The sequence below is a fragment of the Ricinus communis genome, chromosome 5, assembly GCF_019578655.1.
Source record: "Ricinus communis isolate WT05 ecotype wild-type chromosome 5, ASM1957865v1, whole genome shotgun sequence".
Lineage (NCBI taxonomy): Eukaryota > Viridiplantae > Streptophyta > Magnoliopsida > Malpighiales > Euphorbiaceae > Ricinus > Ricinus communis.
In genome coordinates, this window is record NC_063260.1 from 11,066,405 (window position 1) to 11,078,879 (window position 12,475).

General features: G+C 36.0%; 1 protein-coding gene across 1 annotated transcript; it reads right to left on the minus strand.

Annotated features, from left to right (window-relative positions):
- Positions 1–7,999: 7,999 nt before the first annotated feature.
- Positions 8,000–12,221, minus strand: LOC8270675 (CRAL-TRIO domain-containing protein YKL091C). The gene is made up of 6 exons (XM_002533149.4): positions 11,951–12,221; positions 11,598–11,853; positions 10,105–10,141; positions 9,556–9,673; positions 8,862–8,972; positions 8,000–8,434 (listed from the first exon to the last, which is right to left on the minus strand). The coding sequence occupies exons 1-6, from the start codon at positions 12,020–12,022 to the stop codon at positions 8,297–8,299; spliced, it is 732 nt and encodes a 243-aa protein (XP_002533195.2). The 5' UTR covers positions 12,023–12,221; the 3' UTR covers positions 8,000–8,296.
- Between the last annotated feature and the right edge of the window lie 254 nt (positions 12,222–12,475).

Consider the following 12,475-nt stretch of genomic DNA (forward strand, 5'->3'; position numbering starts at 1 on the left):
GCCAATTAGACTTATGTATGTTGTAATGTCTTGAAGAACCCGCCCCCCTGTTCTAAACAATTTCTCAGTAGATGCTATCGGTGTCATTACTGGTTTTGCTCCGAGAAAACCAGTTTCTTGCAAAAGGTCTAAAGTGTATTTTCTCTGGAATAAGTTAATACCGGTTTTTTGGATCTGGCAATCTCTAATCCAAGAAAAAATTTGAGTTCTCCAAGATCCTTAATTTGGAAAGTATCATGAAGGAATCTTTTTTACCTTTTCAATTTCTGTCATGTCTGAACTTGCTAAGACAATGTCATCCACATAAATAGTTAAAGCAATGAAGTACCTTTGGTAAAGAGGGAGGAGTCTGAAGCAGCCTGTTTAAACTTCTGAGTATGCAATGCAACAGTTAGCTTTACATTCCATTGTCTGCTTGCTTGTTTCAATCCATACAAACTCTTTTTTAGTTTGTAAACCGTATTGGTCTGCTTAGGTTGAAAACCAAGGAACAAATCCATGCAAATCTCCTCTTGTAAGTCACCATGCAAAAAAACGTTGTTGATATCAAGCTGATAAAGGTTCCAGTCCTTCGCAGCAGCTACTGCCATAAGAGTTCTGATTGTGGTGATCTTTGCTACAGGACTAAAAGTATCAAGAAAGTCAATGCCAGACCTTTGAGTATATCCCTTAGCCACGAGCCTTGCTTTGTATCTTTCTAGAGTTCCATCAGCTTTAAGCTTTGTTTTATACACCTATTTACAACTAATAGTCTGCTTGCCCTTGGGTAAAGGAACTAATTCCCAAGTATTACTTTCTTCTAAAACAGCTATTTCTTCAGCCATTGCTTGTTTTCAATAAGTATGTGAAATTGCCTGATTATAATGTTTTGGTTCGAGTAATATTATTGTATTACATATATAGAACTTGTAAATGAGGTGAGATCTTGTCATAAGATAGAACTTGAGAAATATGATGTGGTGTGGTTCTAGGTTTGGGCAGAGAAACTTCAAAATCGTGATATTTTAATGGCAGGTAAATCTTTCTAGTAGGTCTGCGAGAGGGTTGAGAAACAGTACCTGAATTAATTGGAGGAGACTGTATTTCAACAGTAGATGAATGGAGTGAATCAACTGTTTGTGAATCTTCCCTTTTGAAATCTTCAAGTGAACTTTCATTTTGATAAACAGGGATAAGAATATCATTGGACGGTATTGTAGCAAAATTCTCTTTAAATAGGAACCTGTTTTCTCTAAATGTTACATTTTTTAGAAATAAAAATATTTTTATTCTCTAAATTATATACTCTGTAACCTTTAGTGTTTTTAGGAAAACCAATGAAAACACACTTGATTGCTTTAGGATGCATTTTTATCTAAGGATGAGGTAAAACAGAAGCAAATGCTAAACAACCAAAGACTTTGAGCTAATCATAAGAAGGTTTGACTTTGAAAAGGATCTCAAAAGGAATTGACTGGTTTAAAACTGGTGTTGGGGTCCTGTTAATTAAAAAAGCAGCGTGCAGAACATAATCAATCCAAAAACAAAGAGGAAAATTGGCTTGAATCCTTAAACGACGTGCAACAGAAAGAATATGCTGGTGTTTTTTCTCAACAATACTATTTTGTTGAGGTGTATAGGTGCAAGAAGTTTGATAAAAAATTCCTTTTGATTTGTAAAAATCGGTCATTTCAAATTCTTTGCCATTATCAGTTCTAAAGCATTTAATCTTGACTGAGAACTGAGTTTTAACAAGATGGTAAAAATCAATAATCAAATGTCTAGCTCCTGACTTAAGCTTCATAGGATAGATCCATAGGAATCTGCTCTTATCATCAACTATGGTTAAAAATATGAATGACCATATATGCTTTTGGCAGGAAATGGTCCCCAAATGTCTAAATGAATAAGATAAAAAATTGAAGTAGAAAAAGAATTGCTAACAGGGAAAATAGGCCTTTTTTGTTTAGCCAAATGACAAACTTCACATTCAAAGCAATTATCATTAATCACAACATTATGAAACTGATAAAGAGATTTCATTACTTATTTAGAAGGGTGGCCTAGTTTGTTATGCCACAAAGTAAAAGCAGCAACATTACAACTAACAGAAAATGAATTTAAGAACTTCTTAGTATCTTCTTATTGTAAAAGTTGATATAATCCATTCACTTGCTTAGCTATACCAGTCATCGTCCAAAGTTTCATGTCCTAAATATAACAAAAGTTGGAGGAAAAAAATGAGAAAGTAAAGATTATTTTTGGTTAACTACAAAGTGGAGATGAGATTAAAGGCAAAATTTGGTATGTAGAAAACCCTATGAGGAATTAAAGAGAGTGATAATTCAACAGTGCCCATACGTGTAACCTGAACTAATTTATTATTAGGCAACTTCATGTATTTATCAGAAACTTTGTAATGTCTTTTGAAAAAACTGAGAGAATTAGTAATGTGGTCACTAGTGTAACACCCGGAATTTTTATATATTTAATAAATGAGTTATTTTCTATACCCAATTAGTTTGAAATTTTAAGAAATTATTCAAGTAAATTATTTGAGAAATGATTATATTTTGGTTATTCAAATTTTTCCAAGAGCATATTTATATAAGTAAAATTATATAATTGAAAATTTATTTTGGAATAAGGATTGACAGTATAATGTTATTTTTATGAGGGTTTAATGGAAATTTGTGAGCTTGGTATTTTTGTAAATAAATATGTCGGTCAGGGGTATTTATGTAATTATGTATTTTCAATAATTCGGTTTTGGCCCAAATTAAATAGTTAGGGGCTTAATTGAAGGCTAAAAAAAATTTGGGGGTTAAATTGGAATTTTGATGGATGAAATTGTAAGTAATTAAGAAAGTTGAGGGACCAAGTTGTAATAAGGAAAAGTTCGGGGGCCTAATGTCGATATTGAAAGGAATGGAAGTCGAGGAAGAAGAAGAGAGGAAGAGAGATGTCGGGGGAGAGAGAGGAGCTTGAGGAAGGAGGCTGTCAGGGCCGTCTGTCCGGGTGCAGGCAGGTGGCCAGCACCAATGGCCAGACGGCAGCCTCGCGAGGAGGAAGATGGCTGAAGCTTCCTTGCCCCGCGGCGTCGGTGGTCGGCCGATCTTGGTGCCGATCAACTCCTCTCGGCCCTCGGCTTTGTTTTGGCGGCCGGTGTCGACAGTGGTGGCCGGAGACAGAAGATCCGGTGGAGAGAGAAAATGGAGGCAGCCGAGGTTTTTGGGCTTTTCCGGCGAGCTCCGGCGGAGGATGGATGATCGGAGGATGTATCCCGACTCTCCTCATCTCAAGCTTCGCATTGGCACCGGTTTCGTGGCGATCGGGTTTCGTTTATGAATCGACGGTCGAGATCGTCCGCAAATTTCTCCGGACGATCGGGTGTCAGATCGGAAAATCGGAAGTGGGAATCATCGTCAGCTCGTCGTTGTGAGTCTGATGGTGTGTTCGGATCGTCGATCGGACTCGTGGCGGGCGTGGCCGGCCGAGCGATCGAGCGTCTCGGTAATTTTCTTTGGCCCGTTAATTTTAGAAATTCTTGGTTTAATTGTGTCTATTGGATTATATTGAGTATTTGATGATATTTGTGAGTCAAAAATAATTGTCTGTCAGTTTGCATGCCTCGTATTTTGTGCTGTGTGGCAGAGTCGGGAAATAGTGAAGTTTGGGGACCCGACTCCCGTTGTTTAAATTGTTGGATATTTGGAGTGTTTTTCTGGCAGGTCCTGGACCCGTTTTTACGGGGAGTAATGTTCGTGTTGTAGGGAGGTTCTGCCGGATTTTCGGTAGAATTCACCCGAGTCGAGATTCTTAGACAGTCAGTCCTAGGAGTCTAGACCTAGGATTAATGATCGATTGTTTCATCGTTTTGATAAATTGTTTTCCGTGACTAGATTGTCAGTTCGTTCGGCTCGCTCCTACCGAGGCACCGGAGCAGAGCTACAAGATCGCCAAACCTGTGAGTTAAAGTCATTTAATCTTTGCGCTATTGCTTGTCTGATTTTAATATGCTATTTAGAATTTATGCTTAATATGATTATTAGTATCGCAAAATAAATTATTTCACTTGATTATTAATATTTGAAATAATATAAATATTATTATTAGTATGTTATAATAAGATAAACGTTATTATTTTTCCCCTCACAAATTGCACGTTGTTTTACCTTAAATCTTTAATCTTTATTTCGATATGTGTTGGTTGAGTTCATCAGATAATGATATTTATTATATGTGATGATTGCGATTTGGGAAATGTGGCTTGTAGAACATGCCGCCTGATGGGTTACATCAGGACCGTGTGCACACCGGTAATGATCATAGACATGTAATAAGATTTTCATGGGTTTGCCCTGGTCGAGCATGGCTCTCTGGGCTGATTTGTGTAAATTGCCGGAGGTAAGGTCCCTGGTCGAGCATTGCTCTCGGGGCGCCAGTCTTATTGGATTAAGAGAGCCGAATGGCTACTAGATTTCTTATTTGGAATTCAAGTGTTCAGGCTGGAGGTAAGGACCCTGATCGAGCTTGCTTTCTGGGCGCCAGACCTGTTGGATTAAGAGAGCCGAAAGGCTATTAGAATTTGGGGTTAGGGTTCTACTGAGCCACTCGTCCCGTAAAAGTAAAAATATATTTTTATTTATTCATTTATTAATTTATTGTGGTATGATTATAATATGGATTGTATTTACGTGCATGGTTGATATTTTGATTCGAATGATTAATATTTTATGTGAAGGAAATAGTAGGGTATGATTATAGTATGGTTTGATATACTGATTTGAATAATCTATATTTTTTTTAGAAGAAGCAATAGTCTCTAGATTATTTGATTTTAACTCACTCTCGAGACTGACAGTCTCCATTTATGTTTTTTTTCAGATTCGTGACTGTTAGTTCTCTCGCGACTCTTATTCAGTAACCCGACTCCTTCATCATCGGGTGATGTATTTGATTTGGTATGTAAATTGGTAAATCTTAGATTCTCCGCAGTAGTAATAGTAGATGTATCAGTTGTAAATTTTCTGAGTTTCAGGTCTCGCCTAGTTTTTTCTGGCAGACCGAAGTATTTATGTAGAATGTAGCTATTAAGATAATTTATGGCTTTAATAATATTAATTTGAGATGAGATTTGTTTAAATCAGTGAGTGTCAGGCTTACTACGGGTTTCGGTAGCCTTAAGCCTACCCATTCCCTAGTGCCGGTCACGGGCCCACGGGTGGGGTCGTGACAAGTAGCTCCTGAATCTACAATCCATTTACTATTGTGAAATTGTTTATAACAACATAAAACAGTAACATTTTCAACAATAGGATCGAAAGCAGAAGATAGAGCATTGATCTGAGAGGTGGCTGCATTCTGAGAGTCAACTGCCTTTTCTTGAATCATAGATATCAAACTATTATACTGATCCTTTGTAAAAATAATAGGACCATTATCACCAGATTTGTTAAAAGAGTTATCATTGTCATAATTCAATTGATATGCCATTTGTTCAGTAGTTGAAAAATTATGACTATTAGAAGGAAAAGATGCAACATGGTTTGTAGAATTCGGAAAGTTCTTGCTTGCTCCCCTGTATCCCGGTGGGAATCCATTTTTTCTGTAACACTTGTCAACAGGATGCCCATATATTCCACAGGAAGTACAGGTAGGTTTCTTGGCCCCACTGTTTGGAAAAACTCTTGCCAAAAAATCTCTTTTGACTATTACCAAGGTTAAATTGCTGGTTTCTTTCGGCTTAAAGCCATTCATATTCTTCAAGTGTTGATTATGTCCAAGATTAAAACCAGTTGTTCTACTTCCAGCATTCATATTGAATTTCCCAGCAAACAGTATATTTGAATCACAAGAAACTATAGCAGCACTGAAAGATCGTTCATGTTGAATCATAATAGCAAAGATTTCATTCACAGGGGGCATTGGTTTCATCATAAGAATATGGGACCTTTGGATAGAAAAATTTTCATTTAACCTTTTAAGAAACTTCACGATAAAATCTTATTTCCTATATTTATTGGCAGAACACTCACAAGCATAGAGATATCTCAAATTACATATCTCATCCAATAAGATTTTCAAGTGGGTATGATAAGCAGTAACAGAAAGGTTACCTTGTTGCAGAGAGAAGAATTCCTGCTGAAGATTAGAGATCCTTATAAGGTCACCTTGTGAAAAACGATCATATAGGTTTGCCCAAAGATCGTATGTATAGTCCAGCCACATTACACTTTGCCTAATTTCTGTATTAAGAGATCTTTGTAACCAAGAAAGTACAAGATTGTTGCATTTCAACCAAGCATTATAAGAAGAATCTTCTTCCCTGGGAACCTTAATTGAACTATTAACAAATCGAAATTTGTTCTTTGAAATCAGAGACATCTTCATAGATCGTACCCAGCTATGATAGTTGTTGCTAGTTAATTGAGAGGAGGTTAACATGAGAGATGGGTTTTTATTTGGGTGGATGTAATATTCACTATTCTGATCATCGATCTTGAAGGTTTGTGTAGAATTAAAATCTTCAGTAGCCATCGAAGAGATTGATAGGGAATTTCAGATGCGATTAAGAAGGGAAAGCGCCGGCTGTAGCAAGGAAGAAAACCACCTAACTCTAAGGTGATAAGAATAACAGCTTAAGCATCCACACTATCATCAGTGGACCAAAACATCGATACCCTTTGCAAACTGGTGGCTAACATACACACCTCAACAAAAACAGTGGCTGAACCAAGAATCCTTCAAAAATTGGTACGATTTTCCATTCCAAGTAAAAAATACCCCATAAAAACTAAACAATTGCTGCAACCAAGCAAACAACTATCTAACACAAACTTAATAAGAACCCACAAAAATTATTAACCAAACACATAGCAAACAGAGAAACACACGATCCACGCGATCTAGGGTCGTGATTTGGAAATACAATTCTTCAAATTTCTTCTTGACAAATTCATATATATCAAACTTGTTCAGAAATAGTATCACAGATTTTTGGATCGATGAATTCTGAACTAAGCTAGTCGGGTCAGATCCGATCTCTGCGACGAACGGACCTTCGATTCGAGGACCTCGTCATAGGCACTAAAGGCTTCTTCAAGGGCTTTGTCGCTGGTGGCCCAAACAAGGTCGCCGATGAAGCACCACTGCACGTAGCTGCTCTAACACCATCGCACGTAGCCACAAGGAAAAGCTCAACAGAAATGGCTGCTCTAACACCGAAATTAGATCTCCGGCAACATCGATAGCAGATCATGCAGCACAAACACAATGGCAGGAGGCAACGAAAAGGCCACACACTCAAACCTCTCCACAGCCTAAACGCAGGTGGCACAGAGAGCAAAACGAGGAGAAAAGAAGGGGAAAATGTTGCTCTGATACCATGTCAAATTTTTCTTTTACTCACATTGAAAAGTTGTATTCTTACAATGTTTTCTATGTTTCATATACACAAAAAAAAATATTTCACTAGCTTTACACGTGTCTAGCTTCTATTAGTGTCAATATATATTCTATTAACCAAAACATTTTACAAGTTTGATATGTATGTAGTTGTTCTAAGACATCTCAGGATTTAGAAGAATAGAAGACTTCAGCATCTCTCACTCTCATGCAGAGATCCAAGTTAAAATGGGGTAGCTCTAGCTCATGACGCAGCTGTGTGATCTATCAATTTCTGAAAACAGGGCATACCATGACAAGCCCAGAACTGAAGATCACCAATTGAATAGGCTCTAACATCATGCTGGTTACCCCAAAATCCTGAAAACATCAGACTCTGAAGAATGCAACTTAACCACCAGCGCCATCTAATCGTAATACATTAGTTTGACATGCAAACTAACCATAACAAGAAAAAGTATTGAAGCTAAGATCTTATTTTTGCCAGCACATCATGTTTAATGCGTCCATTCGCACCAAAGTTGCCCTGTAATATTCATGTAAACTGATATCATGCTATTTCCAAGAACCTTTCTGAATCAAGAAGGAAACTTATAAAAAGATGAGAAGTATATAGCTAGTCAACGTTAATTAAATATGTATTTAAAATTGTAATTAGCCACTGCCTTTGAAGTTAATATATATTATTCATATATTCAACAGCTTTAAACATTGTTGCTCCCATGGGATCACTATAACTATAACCGTAAATTGAAATCTCTTTCGAGAGATATCAAGTTCAAATTCCACTAGATTGTGATGTAAGGGTTATAGGAAGTGAAGAGCTGCGTTCCTCTTGTATATTATTCGAAGGACTGAAAAGGGAGAAAAGCTGTCTTTTTAGCAGCCACCTTTTGAACCTATCTTGGGATCAATCCTCCAACTGGGGTAGTAAAGCATCCTGGAAAGCTACAAGCTTTGTTCGACCACCATACTCATCTGGTAAAATTTCTTCACCAATCTCCTTTATGAGATTTCTTCTTTCTTCATCGTTGCTGACAATCATAATCTGCATTCATCAACACAGAAAAGCGAAATTCAGAACCCATATACTAAACAAAAGTATATAGCCCATTGACTAAACAAAAGTAAAAGCGCATTACTAACTTCCAAGCATAATAATGAGTGAATCTACACTCATTTCTATCAAATAATAGTTCATTGAATAAATTTTGAAAAATGGAATCATACTGTATAGAACTCCAACAATTAGAACATTCATATATAGAACACAGGCCATATACACACGCAAGTTGGGCAAAATATGTAGTAAGCACTAAATATAACATTTTTAAGATTGAGAATTTGCAACTACGCGGGTGACTGCCACCTTCAGCACCAAGTTATATTCCAAATATATAAAAATTCATAGTCTACTTTATGGGATATAGGTATGAAGATTTATAAACATCAATATGGTAGACAATATGACACACCTTTTCCAGTGTTGCCTTCTCAAGGAATCGAGAAATCATTTTCCAAACACTAACAAAGAATCGCGGCATATGTAGGAGGTAAAGCTTTGCTAGACGCTCTGGATAATATGCCTGCACAAACGAAAATCAGGTTGATGTAAGTGTCTATGAAAGTACAAGGTGAGAGCAATTATCTACTCCATCACCAGATTTCATAGAACAGAAAATTCTTTTGAAGCCAGTTCTTGTTTTGTTCGACTTTAGTCCTTCTGTTTTCTGCTTCAACAGATTTACTCCTATACTACGCCTTACAAACATATTCCATCTTTCCTTTCCTAGTCCCAAACCCCATTCCCGGAGTAACAAACATGCTTTTAGCTAAACCTAATTATTTGAAAAACAAAATATGTTGATAATATCCCTCTCCACCTTTAAAGATCACAAACACTGCAACAACAAAAGTCCTGTTGGCCTTCAACAAATTTTTTAAATGAATGATCATGATCAAGTGAGAGAACATCAATTCAATAAGGTAATACCCCAAAGATGAGCATTGGACAAGGCTACAAGATACTTGTCCCCAGAGTAACAAACACGCCCAGTATCCAATGACAAAGTTTATCATCCCTTTCCATTCTGCAATCATGTTTTCTCAAATTCTATCTACTGTCAAATGGAGTATTTTTCTTGTCAAAGTTGCATAAGAAAGAAGTACCTGCAAACATTGAAATCCAGCGATAAACCCACGTGCATCAATGTTCTTATATGAAATGTGCTGCAGATCAATAATGGCAATCAACTTCTCATTTCCTATTTCTTTTCCTCTGAATGAGCTGAAACAGGTCCAACAAAATCCCTTAGAGATGTGATTTATTCAAGAATGACTCACTGTAAGCAGATAAACAGAGCATAATATACATGGATATAACCTATAAAAATAAATATCAGAAAGGAGAATTTCATAGATACATATTAAAATATCTTTGTATTCTAATCAATGTATAAGCTCTCGCCAACTAAAATAAAGTGGCAACCTAAACAAAGACGTTTTTTGTAATAGCAGATAATCACCAAGCACTAGATCACGCTCCAAATGTTGTTAAATTTAAGGGTACTATTACTTTCTATTATTTTCTTATAGAAGTCATAAACATAAAGCAATACCTTATACACCAATTAAACCTTGTGAACCCAAAACTAAAGGAAAAGAAAACTCTCTGCAACTTCTTAATCACATATAGTAATATATATGACTAACCGTTACCTTGCAATCGTTTTGTCTAGCAGATGAACCACGTACTCTGCACCAACAGGAAAAATACGATGAATAGAACGTTCACTTGCAATGTGTGTTCATAATGATGTACGAAGGAATTTGAGATTATTCTGAATGTTGTTTTCCTGTTAATGGAAGGCCCAGGCAGGCTTAGTAATGCATATGCAATTTACAGACTACAGCATGCTAAAGCTGTCCTTAAAAACATGTAAACAGTGATTTTCTCACAGAAGAATAGTTTAATTCCTTATTTTCCATCATATTATTGGTAAATTATCAATAGAAATTTTTGACCCCAAAGCAGCTCTGCCCTGACTTAGTTAACTTGGTATTTTCTTCACCAAGATAAGGAAGGCAAAAGCTGAAATGACTGCTAGGTATATGTAACTCTTGTCCGGGAAATCTATAGTAACTTTATTTTTTTACAAAATAAAATTCACTTTGCTAATAACATACGCTAGATGATGGAAAGAAATGCCATTTTGCAGTGATGAAAACAGAGTCAAAATAAAGTATGAAATGGTTAACTGTAGAAAGCACCTATCTGTCTATTTAATAGAGGGAAAGTATTAAATATGTCAGCAAAAAGATATCCGTGAAGCAGCTTCAAAGGTATTAAAAACACAACGTGTTGGCCTACTCAAAACAATAGTTGATAACCGATGACAAGCAGCAGTACTGGATGATGCATCATCGGGTTACATTGAGCTTGATAATTATCATAATATAAGACCATGAAGACCATTTACAGAAGAGACTAGAATTGAACCCAAATCAATTTCTTGAAGAACTGACAGATGGAGACAGAAACAAGTCAAAACACACATCAAAACTTTTTTAATCCGAGATGAATAGCATACAGAACTGCCAATGCTATAATAGGACATAAAAGGTAAAGCTATGAGAGAAAGGTATCCGTACTACAGAATATAGGTGTATCTGCCTAAAGCATTCGGTACCACCAGTGTTAGATTAGGCCCACCGTATCCTTAAATAATTGGCTATATCCCTTTTAGATTTCTCATTATGCTATTCCCCAGATAAGTTCTTTTTTTCTCGGGCTTCAAATGACAGCTCTTATAGTAAGAAGACATCGTTTGCGAACAGGCATCAATTGGCTATCGTGATTTTTAACCAGACAAAATATTATATCCATTTACTAGTAGCGTTCCGGTGTACGTAATAACTAAACAATATCAGATCCAATAATAGAAAAAACCTGTCATTATAGGACAACAAACAAACAGATAAGTGATACTGTCGAAGCCTTCCTACTAATCCACCCACTTTAAGGTAAAACTAGTTCATGGTATGGCCCATATAACTATATATGCGATAACGTAGATCAAAAGGCATCGTTATAATTCATTATGAGCCTACGATTATAATTTAACAAGCATGAACAAAAAGCTAAAATAGTTTAACTCTTAGTTAATCAGCTAGAATAAAAAATAATGCAAACATGAAATTCAGCTACTTACTCTTGAACTGGAGATGGTCCTTCGATGGAAAATGCAATTTTAATTTGACAAGAAAAACTGGATATCCCTCTATTGATAAACCTTGCAAAAAAGCCTTTCTTGATTCAAGTTCATCTTGAATTTCAGACTCTGAAATGAAACCATTTGGAACAAATGTTGCCCTCCATTTTTGCCATTGAATGAACATCTTTGCTGCCTTTTCTGGATCCATTGATCTCGCAATCAAGAATCTCATCAAAGTTGCATCCTTATATTCCTGCAAAACCAAATGATCTTTCTCTATTAATTAAAGAACACGCATCCATAAAACATATGTCGATGTATAGAATCAGCATTCATGTGAAAAGTTATACCTCTGTAGAGGAGCCAAGCTTCTCAACTGACTTCCTCAACTGGGCCAGTGCAGTTTCTTGAGTTTTCTCCATTTGGAACGATAACAGTGGCGCCTGTTTTCGGTTCTATCCAAGATCACAAGAGAAAAGTAACGAGCTTTTATTTATAAAAGAAAATGTCACTTTCTATGACTATGAGTTCAAAACTTGGAATTTGAGTCCTTTCAAAAAAGCAAAAAAAGAAAACTTGGAATTTGAGACAATAAAGAGGAAGAGAGAGAGAGAGAGCGCATTGACCAGAGGAGCAAATGCAATCGCAAGCAATAGAAAGACTTGCTGGCTGGCTGGCTGGTGCTATTATTCTAATTCAATTAATATATTGCCGCCACATGTTATTGTTGCAAAAATTTAATATTTTATGAAAAAAATAGTAAATTGATTAAAAAGAACTTATATTTTTCTATAATTGTAAAATTTATTATTAGATTAATAATTTTTTTATAAATTTTGAAAGTATAATTTTTTAATTTATTTTATATTATTTTA